This window comes from Sorex fumeus, unplaced genomic scaffold (assembly GCF_029834395.1).
Source record: "Sorex fumeus unplaced genomic scaffold, SorFum_2.1 ptg000002l, whole genome shotgun sequence".
Taxonomy (NCBI): Eukaryota; Metazoa; Chordata; class Mammalia; order Eulipotyphla; family Soricidae; genus Sorex; species Sorex fumeus.
The window spans coordinates 73,356,277-73,375,366 of record NW_026606059.1 but is presented as its reverse complement, the minus strand read 5'-3'; the positions used below and the strand labels follow the sequence as shown (position 1 = coordinate 73,375,366).

The 19,090-nt window shown below is 40.3% G+C and overlaps 1 protein-coding gene across 1 annotated transcript in view; it reads right to left on the bottom strand.

Moving 5' to 3' along the window:
• The window catches only part of RSPO2 (R-spondin 2), a 148,559-nt gene that overhangs the window by 40,017 nt on the left and 89,452 nt on the right, over nt 1–19,090 (bottom strand). The window contains exons 4-5 of the mRNA XM_056111163.1: nt 10,941–11,084; nt 8,225–8,413 (exon numbers count right to left, since the gene is read on the bottom strand). Of these exons, the coding sequence (XP_055967138.1) occupies nt 8,225–8,413; nt 10,941–11,084 (333 nt within the window). The remainder of the gene's footprint in view (nt 1–8,224; nt 8,414–10,940; nt 11,085–19,090) is intronic.

Below are 19,090 nucleotides of genomic sequence, written 5' to 3'. Positions count from 1 at the left end.
ATAAGCACTGACTCTTAATTCACTTATTCTCTCAAGTCCAGAGGCATTAACAATAAAATAGCTGAAGGCTGCCCTTAGAGAATAAAAATCATACAAGTTTATGCTAAATGTTAATTCAGAGCTTGAAATAATTACTAGAAACGGTTCCCAAAAGATGCAGTTCCTAATCTTATGAAAACCCTGCTATATAGAAAAGACTGTAGACAAGTTCAAAGATAACGGACCTTCAATGTTAATGTACATTTTCTAGCTCATATACTATGAAATTCTAAACATATTTAATATTCACCATGAGAAATAACTGGATGATTCCATTCAAATATAATTAAGTCAAAGAGTCCTAAGTCCATATTATCCATAGCCTTTCCCCGTCATATTTCACAAATTACTTCTTCAAATTCCAGCACAGAATAAACACTCACAGACGGTACCTTTTGCCTTCTGGAGACTCACATGTATGATAAGAATATTGGTGACAACAATGTTCACCATAAAGTTTGGTATTCTGAACGTCCTTCCCTAGTTGATAAATTTGCTTAATGTTTGTCTAAGAAAAGAAATTTTTTTAGTAATAGTTAGCATTAATGTCCTTGATCCTGTGATGCAGGCCCCATCCACCCCACACATAAGAGCATACATTCTTTCACAAATATTCATATGATCTCACATGTGCACATACGTATGCAAGCATTTATCATACATATTTAACAAATATACATTTGTGTGGCTATACAAATATATTTATGTTAATATTTGTGAATTGCATGATTTTTATGTGTCAAACATTTATGTGTGCATATTTAAGCATGTATGGCATTCTCCCTCCAAAATGAGTTAATTTTACATTTTACAATCATTTGCTTCATTCATATTTGTTTTATGTTCATAGTAACTCTTTTCCCTTAGCCTAGTCCAAATTTTTGCCAGATTCAAACTCAGGGTTAACCAACAAATAGCCAACTAGTTTATTGCATTTACTTACTGGTCTTGAGCTCAAATTCTAAACTTTTCCTAGTTTAATTATCTTTTACATTATATTATCAATTATATTTTTATATTAGCTATCTTAGTGATAACTTTTTACATGAGTTATCATTAAATCTCTTGAGTAGGAGGTATGATATGAAGGCGTAACATCAATCATTAAATATTTTGGCTCTAGAAATTCAAATATTTTATTCCTCATTTCCAAAGTTCTAAATGCATGAAAAGAGTATTGACACAAAGAAATACTGGGTCCAAGTATTATCTAGGCAGTTCAAATGATAAGCAGGAACTATTGCCTTTCAGTTCAAATTAATGATAGGGATGCTACCTGAATGATTTTGCTCTTTCTGCTTGCATGAAATAATTTTACCATTTTCCCCCCTTCTGTATGATAATAACATGAATTACACTGGGCTTTGAAGCAAAATCTCAGTCCTTATCTCCATTAAAATGTTTCCTTGATCCTGGAAGAAATCCACCCGTGAGCTCTAGGACAGCTCCATAGCTGGAGGAGGAGTTACAGGAAATCTCAGTGAGCCAACTTCCCACTCTTTCCTTATCATCACCACTTAAAGATCTCAGAGAGGTGTCTGATGGAAAAAAAAAGTTGTTCTGAGAAACCATCGGGCATCCTGAAACTTTCTTATCTCACAAGGAGTCTAGGTGCAGTCCCCTGTGCAAGAAAGAGAAAAATCTACCACAGACACCATGTGTGTCCTATTAGAGTTGTTTTTATTTTAGAGTGTGGAGAAATGGTTTTTATATATTTTACATTAAGATCAGAGTAGCTTACTGCTGTGTAAAATTCATAAAAGCAAGGCCCTTTTTGGAATTTTCCTGTCCTTGCCTTGTTGCATGGAGTATGCTGGGCCTTTGGTCACATACGTAGTTGAGAAATCCTTTTTACAAGTCCCCATAAAAGAAACTAGTACATGTTGCTCCAGACTATAATTAAATCGAACTAGCAGAGATTCCAGATGGGAAGCTGCAGTGAATGGCACAAAGGTGTGGTTTCTTGCACCCTCGCGCACCCCAGCCCCTCTGGCAAGCAAGGCTGGCACCAGGACAGGCTCAAAATGAAGCTGGGAGGAGCAGCTGTGCTCCATTCACCCCCTCGCCCTCACCCACACGTGTGCTCAGCTCTCCCTGCAACACTTATGTCTGTGTCCGAATTGCACTGAACTCCTCCTCTGCGTGTTTTATGATCTTCCATCCATATCACAGTACCCACTTTTCTGCTCTTCTACCACCCCAAGCCCTTACAAAATATAAGAAGGAGGAAATATGAACTAATCAAGACAACAAACACAAAAGCAACAGAATCATATACCACCAGCAGATGCCGATGGTTATCCGCCACCACTTTCCAGGAAATTAGTGGAAAATATTAAAAGGTGTGTCACGGGGGAGGGGGGGAAGTAGGAGTGGGAAGAAGCACAGTGAGGTAGGAGCTACAGCCCAAGGTACTGCTAAAGTTCACTGTTAGATCCAGGAATTTTGGACACTTTTAAGTTACTTAGAGAAATATTTGGAGGCAGGTGGATCTTTGTTAACAAGACTTTTGAATGTTAATAGGGGCCAGAAAGATAGATAGTATAGTGGGTAGGGTGCTTGCTTTGTGTGTATTCAACTTGGGTTTGATCCCAAGCAACCATCAGTCCATCGAAGCTGCCAGGAGTGATTCTTGAGTTCAGAGCTAAGAGTAAGCCCTGAACATCACTGAGTGAGGTTCAAATCCCGCCCACATATTTTATATGTTAACAGTCAAAATGTGGCTACTTATTGGTATCTATCATAGTTTATAATTATTAAACATTACAATTTTTCTATGTTCCCAGAGTATCTGGGAAGTACAGTTTTGTTTAAAGTGACTGAGACAAACACTGATTTTAAAGAAATAAACTATGTGAGAAAGCAAACAGAAGGGAAACAAGCATTTCCCACTTTTTAGATATTCTCTGCATAGAAAAGCTACGCTACCAACATTCCTGACAACTAAAATTTTCTAAAGGAAAAGGTCTTTCTCTTATCCTCTTTCCAAACTGCTCTTGAGGTTGGCATGAATAAAGCAGACCACATAAATTGCAACTCAAATGTAAACAAAATGTAGAGAAATAAAGAACATATGTCTAAAGCATATTTTCTTGACCCTATCCTACTGAAAATGTGCTTATTTCCTGCTCTCAGTTTAATCCATCACAATCTACAACCATCTTTTGTTATATTATCTAATCTTAGTCCACATGTTGCTGTCAGTTTACAGACAGAAATCAGAGATTACAGTGCTCTTAGTACTCTTGCCTTTTAAAGGTAGATGTGTGCAGAGATTAAGGTTCTAGAAGTTACTAAATAATATTTCCCTTTGTTGCCTACTAAGCTTGAAGTCACTTTAAAGAGGAACATCAAAAGTAATCTCATAAGAAACTATTTTCAAGTCGAAAGACTATCAAGCAGTCATTTAAGGAGAGTTCCTACTTTAGTATACCATATATGGTATACACTTAAAAGGCCAGGTGAAACAGTTGTAAATTAAAAGGACAGCTTTCTGACTATTTGTCACAGCATCACTGAAGTACTTTAACAGGGAGAAGGATAGACCAGCAGGTAGGCTGCTTGCCTTGCATGTAGTCATCCAGTACCCCACACAGTACCCTGAATACTGTCATAAATGATTCCTGAGCACTTCTGGGTGTGTGGCCCCAAACCAACAAACAATAGTAGCACTGTCCTCCCGTTGTTCATCAATTTGCTCAAGCGGGCACCAGTAACGTCTCCTTTGTGAGACTTCTTGTTACTGTTTTTGACATATCGAATACGCCATGGGGAGCTTGCCAGGCTCTGCCGTGTGGGCAGTATACTCTCAGTACCTTGGCAGGCTCTCAGAGAGGGACGGAGGAAGGGAACCCAGGTCAGCCGTGTGCAAGGCAAACGCCCTAGCTGCTGTGCTATCACTCCAGCCCAAACAATAGTAACCAAAAAAAACCCACTACTTTAACAGTTTGCTTAAATGAGTGGAGAAAGAAAAAGATTGTTGGACCTGGAGCCACAACAGCCACTACTCCTACAGCTGTAGGAGTGCAATTCAGTTCCCGGCACTTCCGCAGGGCCAGATGATGCTGGATGTGACTCATCTCAAGGCCAGCTCAGCTAAGAGTGCTTGCTGACTAGAGGAGACTGAGAATGGAAAAAGAAATCTTGAGAGCACACTTTCTTTTTTCCATGAATGAAGAACCAGTGAACCTCAAATAGGAGAAGAAAAAGGCACTCTTTCTGGGAGGTGGGGCCTGGGGGCTCAGAGTCAAAGCAAACCCAGTGTTTCAAATGCTTTGACATTTATAAAAAGTGCTTTAGGGTATTTTTCACTACGGCAAGGTGGAAGTTCTTGGGAAGGGGTGGTGATGGCAGGAAGTGATTGTTTTGGGGGTAAAAAAAGGTATTTATTTAGAGCAAAAGTAAAGTGATAGGCAGAATGGAGAAGTAGCTTAAGGTTGGCCAATCTGATGTTAGGCAACCATGGCTTTATGGATTTTTATCGTAAGGGTCAGGAAGAGACAAGTAAATATAAGTATTCTAGGTAGCCAGGCAATGTTGGTTTGGCTACTAGAAGGCTTGCTATGGATTGCCTTGTCCCATTAAGAGTCATCCTTTCTCTCTCTCTCTCTCTCTCTCTCTCTCTCTCTCTCTCTCTCTCTCTCTCTCTCCCCCTCTCTCTCTCCCTCTCTATTCTTTTCAAATACAGAGAGGGAGGCAATGTGAATCACAAAACATCAAAAGATTCCCCTTAGATGCTCAAAAGATCCGTGAATATTTTATCTAAGGTATGATATAGTCCAGACTCAACATTCCTCTTTGAAAGCTGCAGATTAGATAATAATAGATCAGCCCTAAGGGATATATTCAATTAATATATTGCACTGGAAGGAAGGGGAGGTTGGAAGCAGTTATATACAGCAATGATACGACACCTTACTTGTAGTCTATCCTTTTTTCTCCTCACTTCATATATTCATTGATCATAACTTTTCCTCTCCCTCCTGCTACATTTTTTCTTCATGAATTTTAATGATCCCTCCCGCACCTTTTATTTCCTTTTCCCTTTCTTCATCCCCCTCCTAGCTCAGTAGCAAACTATGGAATATAGGCAGAATTAGAATCTTCCTGGGTCTTTGAGCATTAAGTATGCTCAAAAGAGGCAGGAAGAGAAGGGTGAGAGTTACCAGGCATGCAGGCTTAGCAAATGCACAAACAGCACTGCTGCTGGAAACAGGTTCTACTCTTTGGTAATGAAGCGATGATCAGAGGCTGAGAGATGCCTTTCTCAGCCTTCACACAAGCCCAGAATATGTTTGTATCCTTTGGCAATTAGTCTTATAATTGTTGCGTTTTAGAACCAGACTGGACTTTAGAGATCACCTACCCCGATACCCTCGACTTACGAATGAGGAAATAGAGGCCAAGAAAGGTTAAGTGACTTGCCAAGGGTCACGGAATTAATGAGTTGACAGAGTACAGAAATCCAGATCTCCTGATTATCACAGTAGAATCCTGAAAAAACAAGGGTCAGAAAAGTCCAAGGAACTGCATTCTGCAATCAGAAATGAAAGAAGAGATAACTAATCAAGAAAGAAAAGTTCAGGAATGAAGACTGAGTCAATTACAGGAGTAAATTCATCCTTGACCTAAAAAATTTCCAGGCATTTCTTTCAAAAGCAAATAAGCCTGTGACGATTACGAAGAAAGCCAGACTCACGCAAGCCTTGTTGTTTCTGAGATCCTATAGCCATTTATTTTTTTCCTTTTTAATAGTTTTCAGTGTGACATCTTATACACTGAGAGGCTATTCCATTACACTGACCTCTCATTTATGCCTTCCAGTAACCAAAAGCAGCTCGCGCTAATGGAGCAGTACCTTAGTGGGTAGGAGGCGAAGCCTGCATTTGTGTGCAATCAGGTTAAGGCTGGCTCCGACAGGAGAAAAATCCATACATATGTGGCAAAGATCTGAAAAGTGCCTGTATTCCCAACCTGATTATGACTTACATTTTTGCATGGTTTGTCAAAGCAGATCACTGAAATCAAATCAAGATGGAAAATGGGATAAAGTGGTTTTCGTCTCCATTCTTCCATTAATCACCATGAACTACGAAGAAAGAAAACTTTTCCCTCTCTCACCTGAGGCAAGGTGGGATACTCTGCTGGAAGTTATGCCAATTTTGGGTAATTGGTGCTCAAGTTCCAAAGCTCATTTTCTAGTTTTTATTTCCTACATTTGCAACTAGAAGTTCTTCACTGCAAAGCAAGTTTTTCACTTCTACCAACTATCCTATTTGAGCTCTCACTCAATGCAGCAAATGCTAATAGCACTTGTGAGACTCACAAATGTAAAGGGCTATCAAAAAAGATCAAATTTATTCAGCTAAAAGCACAGATGCAGGAATTAGCCTGTCTCTTTTGGTGAACAGCTTATGATAAAGTTTAAATGCAAATTCAATCAGAGAGTTTGGTACGTGTTCGCTTGTCAAAAAGAAGATACTAGGATATCATGTATATAAGCATTTGTTTTGGCATAATTTAAGTTGCCGACAGTATCAGAGCCTATTCTATTAAAAGAGTAAACTTCTGGAGACTAAAATACAAATGCAGACAACTGCAGGTCAAGACTCTAGCTGCCATGTACAAAATTCTCAAACAAAAGGAGCTCTGGGTCAAAATGATTTTGGAGGAAAAGAAAATGAGCTGGCTCTTGTTACACATAAGCATGTTTGTTAGGGGAGCATTTTCAGGTTAATTTTTGCTATTAACGTAAACCACAATTGGGGACCACGTAGCGGGAAGAGGAATGGGGGGGATAGTTATATAAACAATATACAACAAAGAAAGTCTTTCTTTCCAATACCTGAATACATCAGGTTTGTTTTTAAGCACAGGGTTGCAGGTTAAATGCTCTCAGCTATCCAAGAAGTGGCTTATTAGTTTTGTAAGAAAATATTTTCTTATATTTTGACTGAAAAATACCCAGTTTAAGTGAACAAAACCATCCTTGTTAGTGAAACGCAGACCCAAAAAAATGTTGTTTCAAAGGGCCAGCAAAGAAAAGCAAAATTAATTCAAGAGGAAACGCGGCTTTCCTAATAGTAGCTTCTGAATCTGGATCTAATAGTTCTCTCAAAGACTGGCTGGAGTCATCAAGTCTTCAAAAGTTTTGTCTTTCTCCATGGATCACAGACCTCTATGAGCCTGCCTAACATGGATCAAAATCCATTTTAAGCAGATATCTGCTCTCTCTCTCTCTCTCTCTCTCTCTCTCTCTCCCCTCCCTCCCTCTCTTTCTCTCTCTCTCTGCCATTGCTACAAAGCAGAAATGCTGTGCCCCACCAACAGGAATGAAGACAAACAAAAGTTCTGATTATTTTATAGGGCAACTTTCCAAAGACAACCTTCCTCTTTGCTTTTCTATTTTGTGCACTAAAAAAAACCCCGACTTCATCATTGGCAGCGTAGCATCCGCTGGCGGGAAGATAAACAGTTAACAGGCGATTATGCTTTAAGAACCAGAGAGATGGCTCAGCGCTGCATTTCAACATACTGACTCAGCTTCAGCCAGCACCTGAACTATGTACTTGTCTCCTAATTTGTAAATGGACCTAATCTTGTTATTACAGAAAAATTACTGCAAATCAGCATAATTACTAGAAAGACAGGAATAAACAAACACATACCAGTAGCTGTTTTCTACAAATTATCAAAACAAAGAGGAGCAGTGGATTGTGGTAACGTTAAGACAAACATTTACTGCCCCCAGTGTTCGGGCAAGTTTATTTTAAGTTGTCATCTTCAACTAGTAATGATGCCAATGACTTTATGGATTCCACAAACCTTTTGAATCTAAACTTTTCTCGAGTCAAAATTGAACACTTCCCCCAGTGCAACATCTGCAAACCCCTGACTGCATAAGAATCCACGCCCCTCGCCCCGTCTTTGTTTAATGGTGCATTGTCAAAAATTTAAATAAGTAAAATACGTGTCCATGCAGACTTTTACTGAGCCCTGCTACTCTTCCAAGTTACAGTCCAGGTGTTAAGAAAGCAAATGAAATATCCGCTTTGTATTTTTCACAATCTGTCTCTCAATCAGCACCGTGTGGTACTTTTCCATTTCACCTGATGTTATATAATTACATAATTTCCTTTCTAGAGAATCCTATTGGGATGCAGGGTAAAAAACTCAAAGCACTCACCTCCTGGACAGTGCCTCATGGCCATCTTACATCTCCTGGATTCAGCGATTGTTGGGCAGGGTATTGTGTCTTTTGCTGGCTTCTTCACAATTTGCCGTGTTCTGGTTTCCAAACCCCATTTAAATCCACAGGTGCGATTATTTCTGCTGCAAGTTCCCCATTCACTCCAATGACCAACTTCACATCCTTCTGATGAAAGTTAAAAAAAAAAACACCAAGAGATAACAATTTGATATCCCTGTGCCATTCTGTTATCCAGGTTAGCAAGCAATATTTTTGCACGTGTCTACCATCAGAGGCAAAATTTAAATTATGCAGCCCTCAAGGATCTATCTTTGTCTTGGGGAGTTTTAATACTTTTATTGAAACTGCAACATTTATCATTTAAAAACTATTATTCTCACACTGCAGAGTCTGGCAAACGCCCCGTGGCGTATTCATTATGCCAAAAACCAGTAACGATGATGGGTCTCATTCTCCTAATCCTGAAAGAGCCTCAAATGTGGCACTTTCTAAAATCACAGGGCTAAGACGAAGGAGATGTTACTGGGGCCTGCTTGAGGCAATCCATGACCAAAAAGATGACGTGATACAAGTGATATTCTCACACTGAGAGATAGTACAGTGAGTTGGGTGCTTGGCTTGTACATAGCTGACCTGGGTTCAATCCCCAGCAACTCATATAGCACCCTGAGCCTTGCTAGGAGTGAACTGAGCACAAAGCCAGGAGGAAGTGCTCAGCACTGACAGGTTTGCCCCCCCCCAACTAAAATAACAATAACAATAACAAAACACTGGTATTTTCTATTTGTCTTGATTCAGTATTCAAAGGATTTGTCTATTTAAAGCACTGAAATATCAATTCTAAAAAAATTAATTTTTAAAACATGATCTTTCAAAGATTCAACAGTTAAAATCTATAATAGAATACTTTGGTTATACTATGACAGGAGAGAAAATTGTATAGCTTAATTCTCAATGCTCCTATGCCCACTTGTGAAAGACTTACTGATGTGATTTTTTTAAAGTATATGGTGGAAAGGATGGGAGTTTGTTTTGTATTTTATAATTCTCTTGGCTTTTTGGAATTGTTTGGATTCTACAAGAGGTATTTTATTCCCTAACCTGAAGCTATACATCACAATAGTTTGAAAAGTTTAATATATATATATATATATAAATAACCAGATATTTGATTTTATTTTGATTTGATTTTGATTTTATTTTAGTTTAGTTTAGTTTCCAGGCCACACCCGGCTATGCTCAGGGTTTACTGGTGTAAATCCCTGTACTCAGGGATCACTCCTGGCAGTGCTATAGGACCATATGTGGGATCAAACCCATGTCAGAAGTATTTAAAGAAAATGATGCATTATCTCTCTTGCCCTGACCAAATATTTGAAAATGTCTGTTTTCCCTGGCCATGGAAAGCCTTTTAGTTTCTTCTTTTGTCAGTTCATATAGTAGAACAATAGGTCACTCTCCAACTCTCTTGAAGGTGGGTAACAGTGTGGGATTGGAATAAAGATATGCAAAATTCAAACTCAAATTCACCATTACAATGTGACTTCACTAAGGCAGATGAGGACTCAGACACAGATTCCACCTACACTATTTCAATATTACATATTTAGACAGTCATGGTTGCTCAGCCCTTTCAAATCTACTTTAGAATTTTATTCAGAGGAATTCACAGGGCTTTCTTAGTTTGTTTATATCTCAGAGTTTCCTAGTATTTCCTTTGAAAATTCGTAATGGGTGAATCTTGCCTCCCAAAAGCAATTTCATCATCCTGAACATGTTTGTCTAATGCCTTTCTTAATAGGAATACATTAGCTCACATGTAAAAGAATCGTAACTATACCTTTCTTCAAAAGCCTCTCATTTATGGGTGCACTGTACAGCTTTCAAATTTCTATTTTAGAATGATTTTGTGAAGAAAAAGTGATCGATGATCTTGTCTCTATTTTTCAAACTCTAGAAAGTGTCTTAATAGGTATGTTGCACATCATATCAGATATGTAATGTCTAATCAAATCCAGAGGTGTCAGGAGAGTGTGTAGAGGATGCAGATACTAATACACATATCATGCAGGAACTGTTCATTCAAGCATTATATCCAAAGGGAGGCAGATCTTACCTTTTAATAGCTAACAAACTTATCTAAAAGTTTTCAAACACTCAAAAAGTATAAAATGTATAAAGTATATATCCTAATTGTTATTTGCAGTATATTATATTTTAAATTATACATTTTAGATATAGAACATACTAACATTTTCCTAATGCATACATTTAATCAACAGTACATTTACTTCCAACTTATTTTTATTAATACACAGAAGAAAAATGATAGCTATGTTACTGATTGAAAATTGTTTTTCTTCTGAAAGTGTCTCTAACCATCAATTTATTAAGATAATTAAGAAATAAATTATGATACAATGAGAAAAACAATGCTATTAGCACTTAAATTGATTAACCTAGCAAATGCACAACTGACAAATTTGGCAGAACGATGGAAAAGATGAGACTCCCCAATATTCAGATTTCTATAAAATTAAGAAAGTTGGTGAAGAACTTAATTTTTAAATCTAATCAAAAACAAGGGAACCAGATTGCTTTTAGTTTGAATATAGCTAGCATGCATTGTTTTTCAAGACACAGGTGTTAAAATAAAAGTTGAAGTTTGAAAGTTACATGAAAAATGACTCACCCACACATTCCATGGTTTCATCTAATGGTGCAAAACCATCTGGACATTCATCAAAGCAACGACCTCTGTGCAAATAGAAGCCTACTTTGCACTTGGTACAGAAGTCTTTGCTAAAGCAAGAATCACAGTTTTCTATCCTGCATCCTAAAAACAATTTTAAAGAGAAAAAGAAAAATTCAGTCAAGGAAATTTACTTGTTAAACACAAGCTCATAAACTTACCAGTTAGCTCAATCGAAATTCTACTGGTCAGAAAGATATGTGTGCAACTCATTTCCATTCTAATATTCCTACTGTGATCTCACCCTAAATCATTCCTACTGATTCCTAAATCAGTCCTACATTGACTGAAGCAAAACTCAAGTGTGGGGCCCTAGGCAGCGTGAGACCCTTCAGCAATTCTTGCAATTCCAAGTGGGATAAAAACAAAGGATTAAAAAGAGAAAAAAAAAGAAAACAACCCCCAGTACAAAGTACATTGCTGCTGGGGTTGAAATCTATTCTGCCCTTCAAAAGACTCAGAATGAAAAGCACAATGGGAAGACTCTAATCAGTATCTTCTGTTTCAGGACAGTAAATTAAAATTCTTTTAAATTTAATTTTAATCCAATTAAAATTTTAATTTGCTTGAAAAAAATTTAATTCAATTTACTGGCATCCCTAATGCTGGCATCTACTTTCATCAGAGGATGTCTTAACTTGGAGGGGGTCATTTGAGGGTGAGGAGAATCTGCACTATGACATAGGCTTTACTAGCAGTTTTATTGAGTCTTTCCAATAACCCACAATGTGGACAGTAATGCCCTGAGTTTGCCAATAAGGAACCTGTGATTTACAGAGATTAAGTCTCCTTGCTAGTGCTGTTAGTATTGATTCTGAAAACCTCCCAAACTGAATGCCTTCAAAATCTGTTCTCTTTTCTTTCTAAAACACTGCCTCAACTTCTCATAACTTTGTTTGTCAAACAGAAGTGTTTCCAGATCGACTATGTCCTGGTTTGAATCCCAGCTCAGTCTGTCCAATTTTGGGAATAGCTCTCTGACCTTTTCTTTTATCCTGTATCCAAAAGGAAAATCACTAACCTTACAAAGTTACTGTGAAGATTTAGAATATATGTAAATGGTTGGGCTCATGCAAATAGTCAGCATAGAAGCAATAGTAGATCAGAAATATTTTCCCCTAACTCAGATGCATTATCACAAGTATGAAAGGGTAACCTAGGAGCTGGGGAAATAAATTGGGGTCCCTAAGATTGAACTGTCTGTTCCACTTATCAAGTCTGAGTGTGGCCCCTGAGTACTGTTTGAGACATTCCCATTGCAAAAAAGCAATGCTTGATAGGCTCTATGCTGGGTCAGATCCCATAAGCTTTGGGCTAGAGATAACTGCCTTGCACCAGGGAAAATATATAATAAATTCCTTTTGAAGGAGCAGAAAGGAGAGAAGTCTGGGAGATTTGGTCAGTTTTTCAAGATACTGTAGCATATTACTTGTTGTAGAGTTCATTGATGGCACTTAATATTGATGACAATTAGCTCACTGCTAGCAATTAACAAGCTCTGTGCAATTTACATGCCACCTCCTATATCCATTTAACAAGTCTCAGAGATCCTGTATAGTATTTGGTGTGTTCATAATGCAGGAAAGCATTTGGGGAGGGGGGCTAGAAACTGAATCATTAAGCCAAATGTCCTCTCCCCACCCCCGATACACACACATATACCCCTCCATCCCACCCCCACACACAGACACCACGACTTTGAAGCAGTGCTTGGAAGCACCCCTTCTAAAAAAAAAAAAATAGAAAATGCATCCAAAATGTGAAACCACTCAATATGAAAATTGAGATATAAAGTCAGGAAGTAGTATATCAAAATATTTTAATAGATTACATACATAATAAATAATAATAGCTCCTATAGAACTATAAAGAAGAAAATGTTAACTATTTTCCTTTCAAGGTTGAGTTCAAATAATTTTATGTATATTAAATAACCATCCTAAAACAGCTAATCAACTTCTAAAATGTTATCAAATCTACAATTGGAAAATCAACTATGTGTTAATAAGAATCCACAGTCAAAAAAAACAATTGATCTTTTGAGGAAAAGGGGAATCACAGGCGGAACAGCTTATCACCCCACAAAGAGATTGTTGGTACTTATAACCTATATTTTAATGAAATGGTGGTAATATCTGGTCAGTAGTTTCTTAAACATGGTCAAAATACATGATTAAGAGTACATGTACACAAATTGTAGGTTTTCTTACTACGTTTTTTAAAAAGCTAGCAACCTTTACTGTTAGCAGAATTATTTTTCAAGAATTGATGATGAACATTCCAAATGATAAAAAAGAACTAAAAAAGTGAAGAGAACAAAGCATTTATATATACATATATATATATTTAAAAGAATATTATCCACTTCATAAATCAGCTGTTATCTACAAGGTCTGATTTTTCTTAAAACAAATCTCGCACCAATAAGCTTTTTGGTCAAAAGTTAAAGCAGCAAGCATTTGGAAATCATTTTAGAAGGTCTTTTGCTGATTATTTTTTTCTAACTCTATCTCCCATTCCTCATTTCATTCCATGTTCCAATTACTCGTTCATAGAATGTGGAATTTCTGAAATACTTATCATTCTCTATAAAGTCTCTTAAGATTTCTTCAGGCATAAGTCTGACTACGAAAAAAATCATTTGCTCTCAAATGGAAGAGGAATAAAAGTATGATGCATTCAAATCATGGAGTGCCACAGCCATACAAAAACACAATGTGAAGCAAAAGCAATAGCCAAAAATAAGCTCTAAGATTTATTAAGTGAAAAAAACAATTTCAGGATACACAGGACATGATGCAACAAAAGTGTATGCACACAGGAAGTAGTTTTGGAAAGTTAATTTGGGAAGGAAGTAATGAAATTCTAAATTGCATATATATGTGTGTGTATATATGTTTATATATGTGTGTATATGTGTATATATATGTATATATATGTATATATATATTGGATATTCACCCTTAGTGTTTTAAGCTTCATCTGTGAATTGCCCCTTTTCCTCACTCCAGAGAAGCAGAAAAGAACTTACAGGGCTCTTCTAAGCACCCCTAATCCCCCAAGTTTATCTTTAACCTTTATCTTTTGTGTTTTACCTCTCATTGTCACAATTCCCCAAGTAAGTGTTGGTTACTTATAAGTCAAACTTTCTAGTAACTCAGGAACTCTGGACTTTATATTTGTAGTGAATTACTTGTTTTGCTATTTCCTCTATAACTCTTTCATATTTTACTCTAGAGCAACGTTCTTTGCTTAAACATAGAAAGACCATTAATGCTATGCTCCTAATATTTGGAAGTTAAATGACTCTGAAATTAAATATATCTAGTCCTAGGCATTCATCATAATTACTTGACTCGGGATTTGGTTTCTAAAGTTTCTAACACCACAAAAAAGGAGGGTCCTTACCGTGGGACTGGATGGACCTGGGGCAAGTGGCAATGCTACCCTGGCATCAAAATGGGACAGTCTAGAAAGCATAAAGCACAGTGTTGATGCAAGCCATTATCACTTAAGAAACAGGATCCCAAGAAGGAAAAGCTGAACCTGCCTGAGAAACTTAGTCTGGGATTTACGGTAAAAGACTTGCTTGCCCTCAGAGCGCAGAGAACTAAGTTTTGGAGCCTATATCTCATATTGTGTTAATCCAAATAACTGCAAGTAGTAATAAAAGGTAAACTTGATTGTTAAATATGTACAACTAAAGAGAAAAAGAAAAGCAATACAGATGTCCCTGGGAGACAGTGTCACCTTGAGTTAATCCCCGAAGAGAATTGTCTCTGCTGAAATTCTTTTTATTCCCCCTTTGGGTCATACCTGGAAATGCACAGGGGGTTATTCCTGGCTCATACACTCAGGAATTACTCCTGACAGTGCTCAGGGAACCAGATGGGATGCTGGGAATCGAACCTGGGTCAGCCGCATGCAAGGCAAATGCCCTACCTGCTGTGCTATTGCTCAAGCTTCCTGTGGCAATTCTTTACCTCTGTAAATGATCAACCACACCTACATGAAGTTCTATACCTGGAACCCCCATACATGTTCTATAAGTATTCTAACAGCTCTGCATTAAATGAGCCATTTTGCCCATCAGTCTATGGTCCCCCATCTCTTTGTTCCTCTTCTGGGCAGACCTGGGGAGGTTGCTCTCAGTCACTGAATCACATTGCAACCCTACATCCTGAACTCTCTCTCTCTCTATGTATGTGTGTGTGTGTGTGCATGTGTGTATGTATATATACACACGTATATATGATATATTAATCAAATGAATTTTTATACTCATAATGTGTTTGCATATTTAAACTAAAACAGGGTCAGAGAGATTGTATAGAGTATATAAAGATCAAAGTAGGTGCCTTGCATATGACTGGCCCTGGTTCAATCTATGGCACCTCAGGATCCCCTGATTATTACTTGGTAGAGTGGTGGAGTCAGGAGTAATCCCAAGTACCACTGGGATATGCCAGATAATTTCTGACATCACAGGACAAATCCTGACACAAGAGGCTTTGCATCCTGGATCCTTGAACTTATCCTCTGTCCTGATGGGCTGCTATCATTTGGAATGTCCTCAGGTCTCCTGAGCACTGCTTGGAAGCACCACCACCCAAACCCAAAATCAATAAAACAGAAAACGCCATTTCCATCTACATTTTTCACCTCTTGAATTTATAGGAAACTGCAATAATATTAATGTTATAAATTAAACCCTTTGGGTTAAGCGTCAAGAATAAATAAAGAGATTCAGCCGAAGAGAAGAACAACATGGAGGGCGGGATCCACAGATCCCGAAGGAAAAAAAAAAAACACAGTTTCCAAAAAGAGCCGAGATCATCGGGAAGTCCGAGATGGGGTAGGTACCGCATCCGCCTCCCCCAGATGGAACCCCGGTGACCAGAAACCTCTACAAGCACAGCTCGAGTACGCAGGACCTAGGACTTTTCCTCAAAACCGCGCGGCCGCTTATGCGGCCGCGCGACATCTCTCTATATACAAGGTGATCCATGGGAAGTAAACCACCTAACGTTTCTCTCTGAAAATCATAGTTAAGCTTTGAGCATGGCCACAGCCCCAGAAACACAAGGACTTAATGCATAACCCAGCAGCTTGGAGCAGAAAAGTGAACGGACTATGTGTTAACCCAGGCCATCAAGTCTGCCAGAGGGGAAAGGGTGTTGGTCCCTTCCTCCCTCCTCCCTCTGGAAAGAAAGGTGGCGGCCACATGGGAGCCTTGTGGACAGCAGGTATGAGCCGGGGGTGTGGGGGCGACTAAAACCTCATGGGAAGGGGGGCGTTCCGGTCCGTCCTTCACGCCCTACCTTGGCCACCAGTTGCCCCCCACGAGCGGCTCTTCAGCACGGCCACAGCCCCAGAAGCACAAGGAGTTAATGCAGAACCCAACAGCTTGGAGCAGAAAAGTGAACGGACTATGCATTAATCCAGGCCATCAAATCTGCTGGAGGGGAAAGGGTGTTGCCCCATTCGCCTTCTCCTCTCTGGAAAGAAAGATGGCGGCCACATGGGAGCCTTGTGGACAGCAGGCATGAGCCGGGGGAGCGTGGGCAATTAAAACCTCATGGGAAGGGGGGCGTTCCGGTCCGTCCTTCATGCCCTACCGAGGTCACCAGTTGCCCCCCGCAAGCGGCTCTCCAGCACGGCCACAGCCCCAGAAGCACAAGGACTTAATGCAGAACCCAGCAGCTTGGAGCTGAAAAGTGAAAGGACTATGCGTTAATACAGGCCATCATGTCTGCCCGGAGGGGAAAGGGTGTTGGTCCCTTCCGCCCTCCTCCCTCTGGAAAGAAAGGTGGCGGCCACAGGGGAGCCTTGTGGACAGCAGGTATGAGCCGGGAGTGTGGGGGCAACTAAAACCTTATGGGAAGGGGGACGTTCCGGTCCGTCCTTCACACCCTACCGAGGTCACCAGTTGCCCCCCACAAGCGGCTCTCCAGCACGGCCACAGCCCCAGAAGCACAAGGACTTAATGCAGAACCCAGCAGCTTGGAGCAGAAAAGTGAAAGGACTATGCGTTAATCCAGGCCATCAAGTCTGCCAGAGGGGAAAGGGTGTTGCCCCATTCGCCCTCTCTTCTCTGGAAAGAAGGATGGCGGCCGCATGGGAGCCGTGTGGACAGCAGGTATGAGCTGGGGGTGTGGGGGCGACTAAAACCTCATGGGAAGGGGGGCGTTCCGGTCCGTCCTTCATGCCCTACCGAGGTCACCAGTTGCCCCCCGCGAGCCGCTCTCCAGCACGGCCACAGCCCCAGAACCACAGGGACTTAATGCAGAACCTGGCAGCTTGGAGCAGAAAAGTGAAAGGACTATGCGTTAATCCAGGCCATCATGTCTGTCCGGAGGGGAAAGGGTGTTGCCCCAGTCGCCTTCTCCTCTCTGGAAAGAAAGATGGCGGCCACATGGGAGCCTTGTGGACAGCAGGTATGAGCCGGGGGAGTGGGGGCGACTAAAACCTCATGGGAAGGGGGGCATTCCAGTCCATCCTTCACGCCCTACCGAGGTCACCAGTTGCCCCCCACGAGCGGCTCTCCAGCACGGCCACAGCCCCAGAAGCACAAGGACTTAATGCAGAACCCAGCAGCTTGGAGCAGAAAAGTGAAAGGACTATGCGTTAATCCAGGCCATCATGTCTGCCCGGAGGGAAAAGGGTGTTGGTTCCTTCCGCCCTCCTCCCTCTGGAAAGAAAGGTGGCGGCCACATGGGAGCCTTGTGGACAGCAGGTATGAGCCGGGGGTGTGGGGGCGACTAAAACCTTATGGGAAGGGGGGCGTTCCGGTCCGTCCTTCACGCCCTACCGAGGTCACCAGTTGCCCCCCGCGAGCGGCTCTCCAGCATGGCCACAGCCCCAGAAGCACAGGGACTTAATGCAGAACCCGGCAGCTTGGAGCAGAAAAGTGAAAGGACTATGCGTTAATACAGGCCATCATGTCTGCCCGGAGGGGAAAGGGTGTTGCTCCCTTCCGCCCTCCTCCCTCTGGAAAGAAAGATGGCAGCCGCATGGGAGCCTTGTGGACAGCAGTTATGAGCCAGGGGAGTGGGGGCGACTAAAACCTCATGGGAAGGGGGGCGTTTCGGTCCGCCCTTCACACCCTACCGAGGCCACCATTTGCCCCCCACCAGCGGCTCTCCAGCACGGCCACGACTCCAGAGCACAGAAACCAATTTCTTAACTATCTGACTTTCAGTAGAAATACTTCCAGGGTCAATAAGTAAAATAGCAGAAATCCAAAACCAACATTTAATTCTTGAACCCAGCTGTAGAAAGCAAATCACATCACAATGCTTTTTCAGCATGTCTGATTTGGGGGGGGGGGGGGTAAACTCTAAATAATAGTGGTGAATCTTTTATTGAAACAATGAATCTAATCAAAGCAGATAGAGTGTTAACTAGAATTCATCTGCCCCACAGGGACTGGGAGGGGTGGGGGTGGGGTTTTATTGGGGTTCTTCATGGTAAAAAAAAAGTATTGGTAAAGGGAAATGTGTTTGATATTTGCATGACTAAGACCTAAACCTGAAAGCTTTGTAACCTTTCCCACGGTGATTCAATAAATAAATAAAAAAAAAAAAGAGATTATATTGTGCTGTGAATCAAATTGGACCTATTCCATGCAAAGCTTGGTCTCTGGCCCTTTCCACTATCTCCCTGGCCCAATTCTTGGCATATTCTTAAAAATAAATCTTGATTCCAGTAAGATAAAAAAAAGAATAAATAAAGAACCATAATCTCTATAATCCCACCTCAAAACTTTTCAGAGTTGAATGCTTTTTGGAAATTATACTTTTTCCAGGAAAATACTAACTGGACATACCTTAACCTTCAAAATACACAACCATATGACCATCTTTTGTCAGTTATCTGTTGTCTTAAGATCAATGGTACTTTCTTCCACTCTACTCAAAAAGGAAAATAAAAACCCAAAACATCTTTCACTCAAGAGCACACTTAGACAAATGTTTTTGTGTCTCATTCTGACACCTGTAGCTCTCCCAAACTTCCTGCAGTCCTTCAGTCTTGACCACAACATCAAACCCACAGAAGTGGCTATACCCTCCGTAGCTTGCATGGATGCA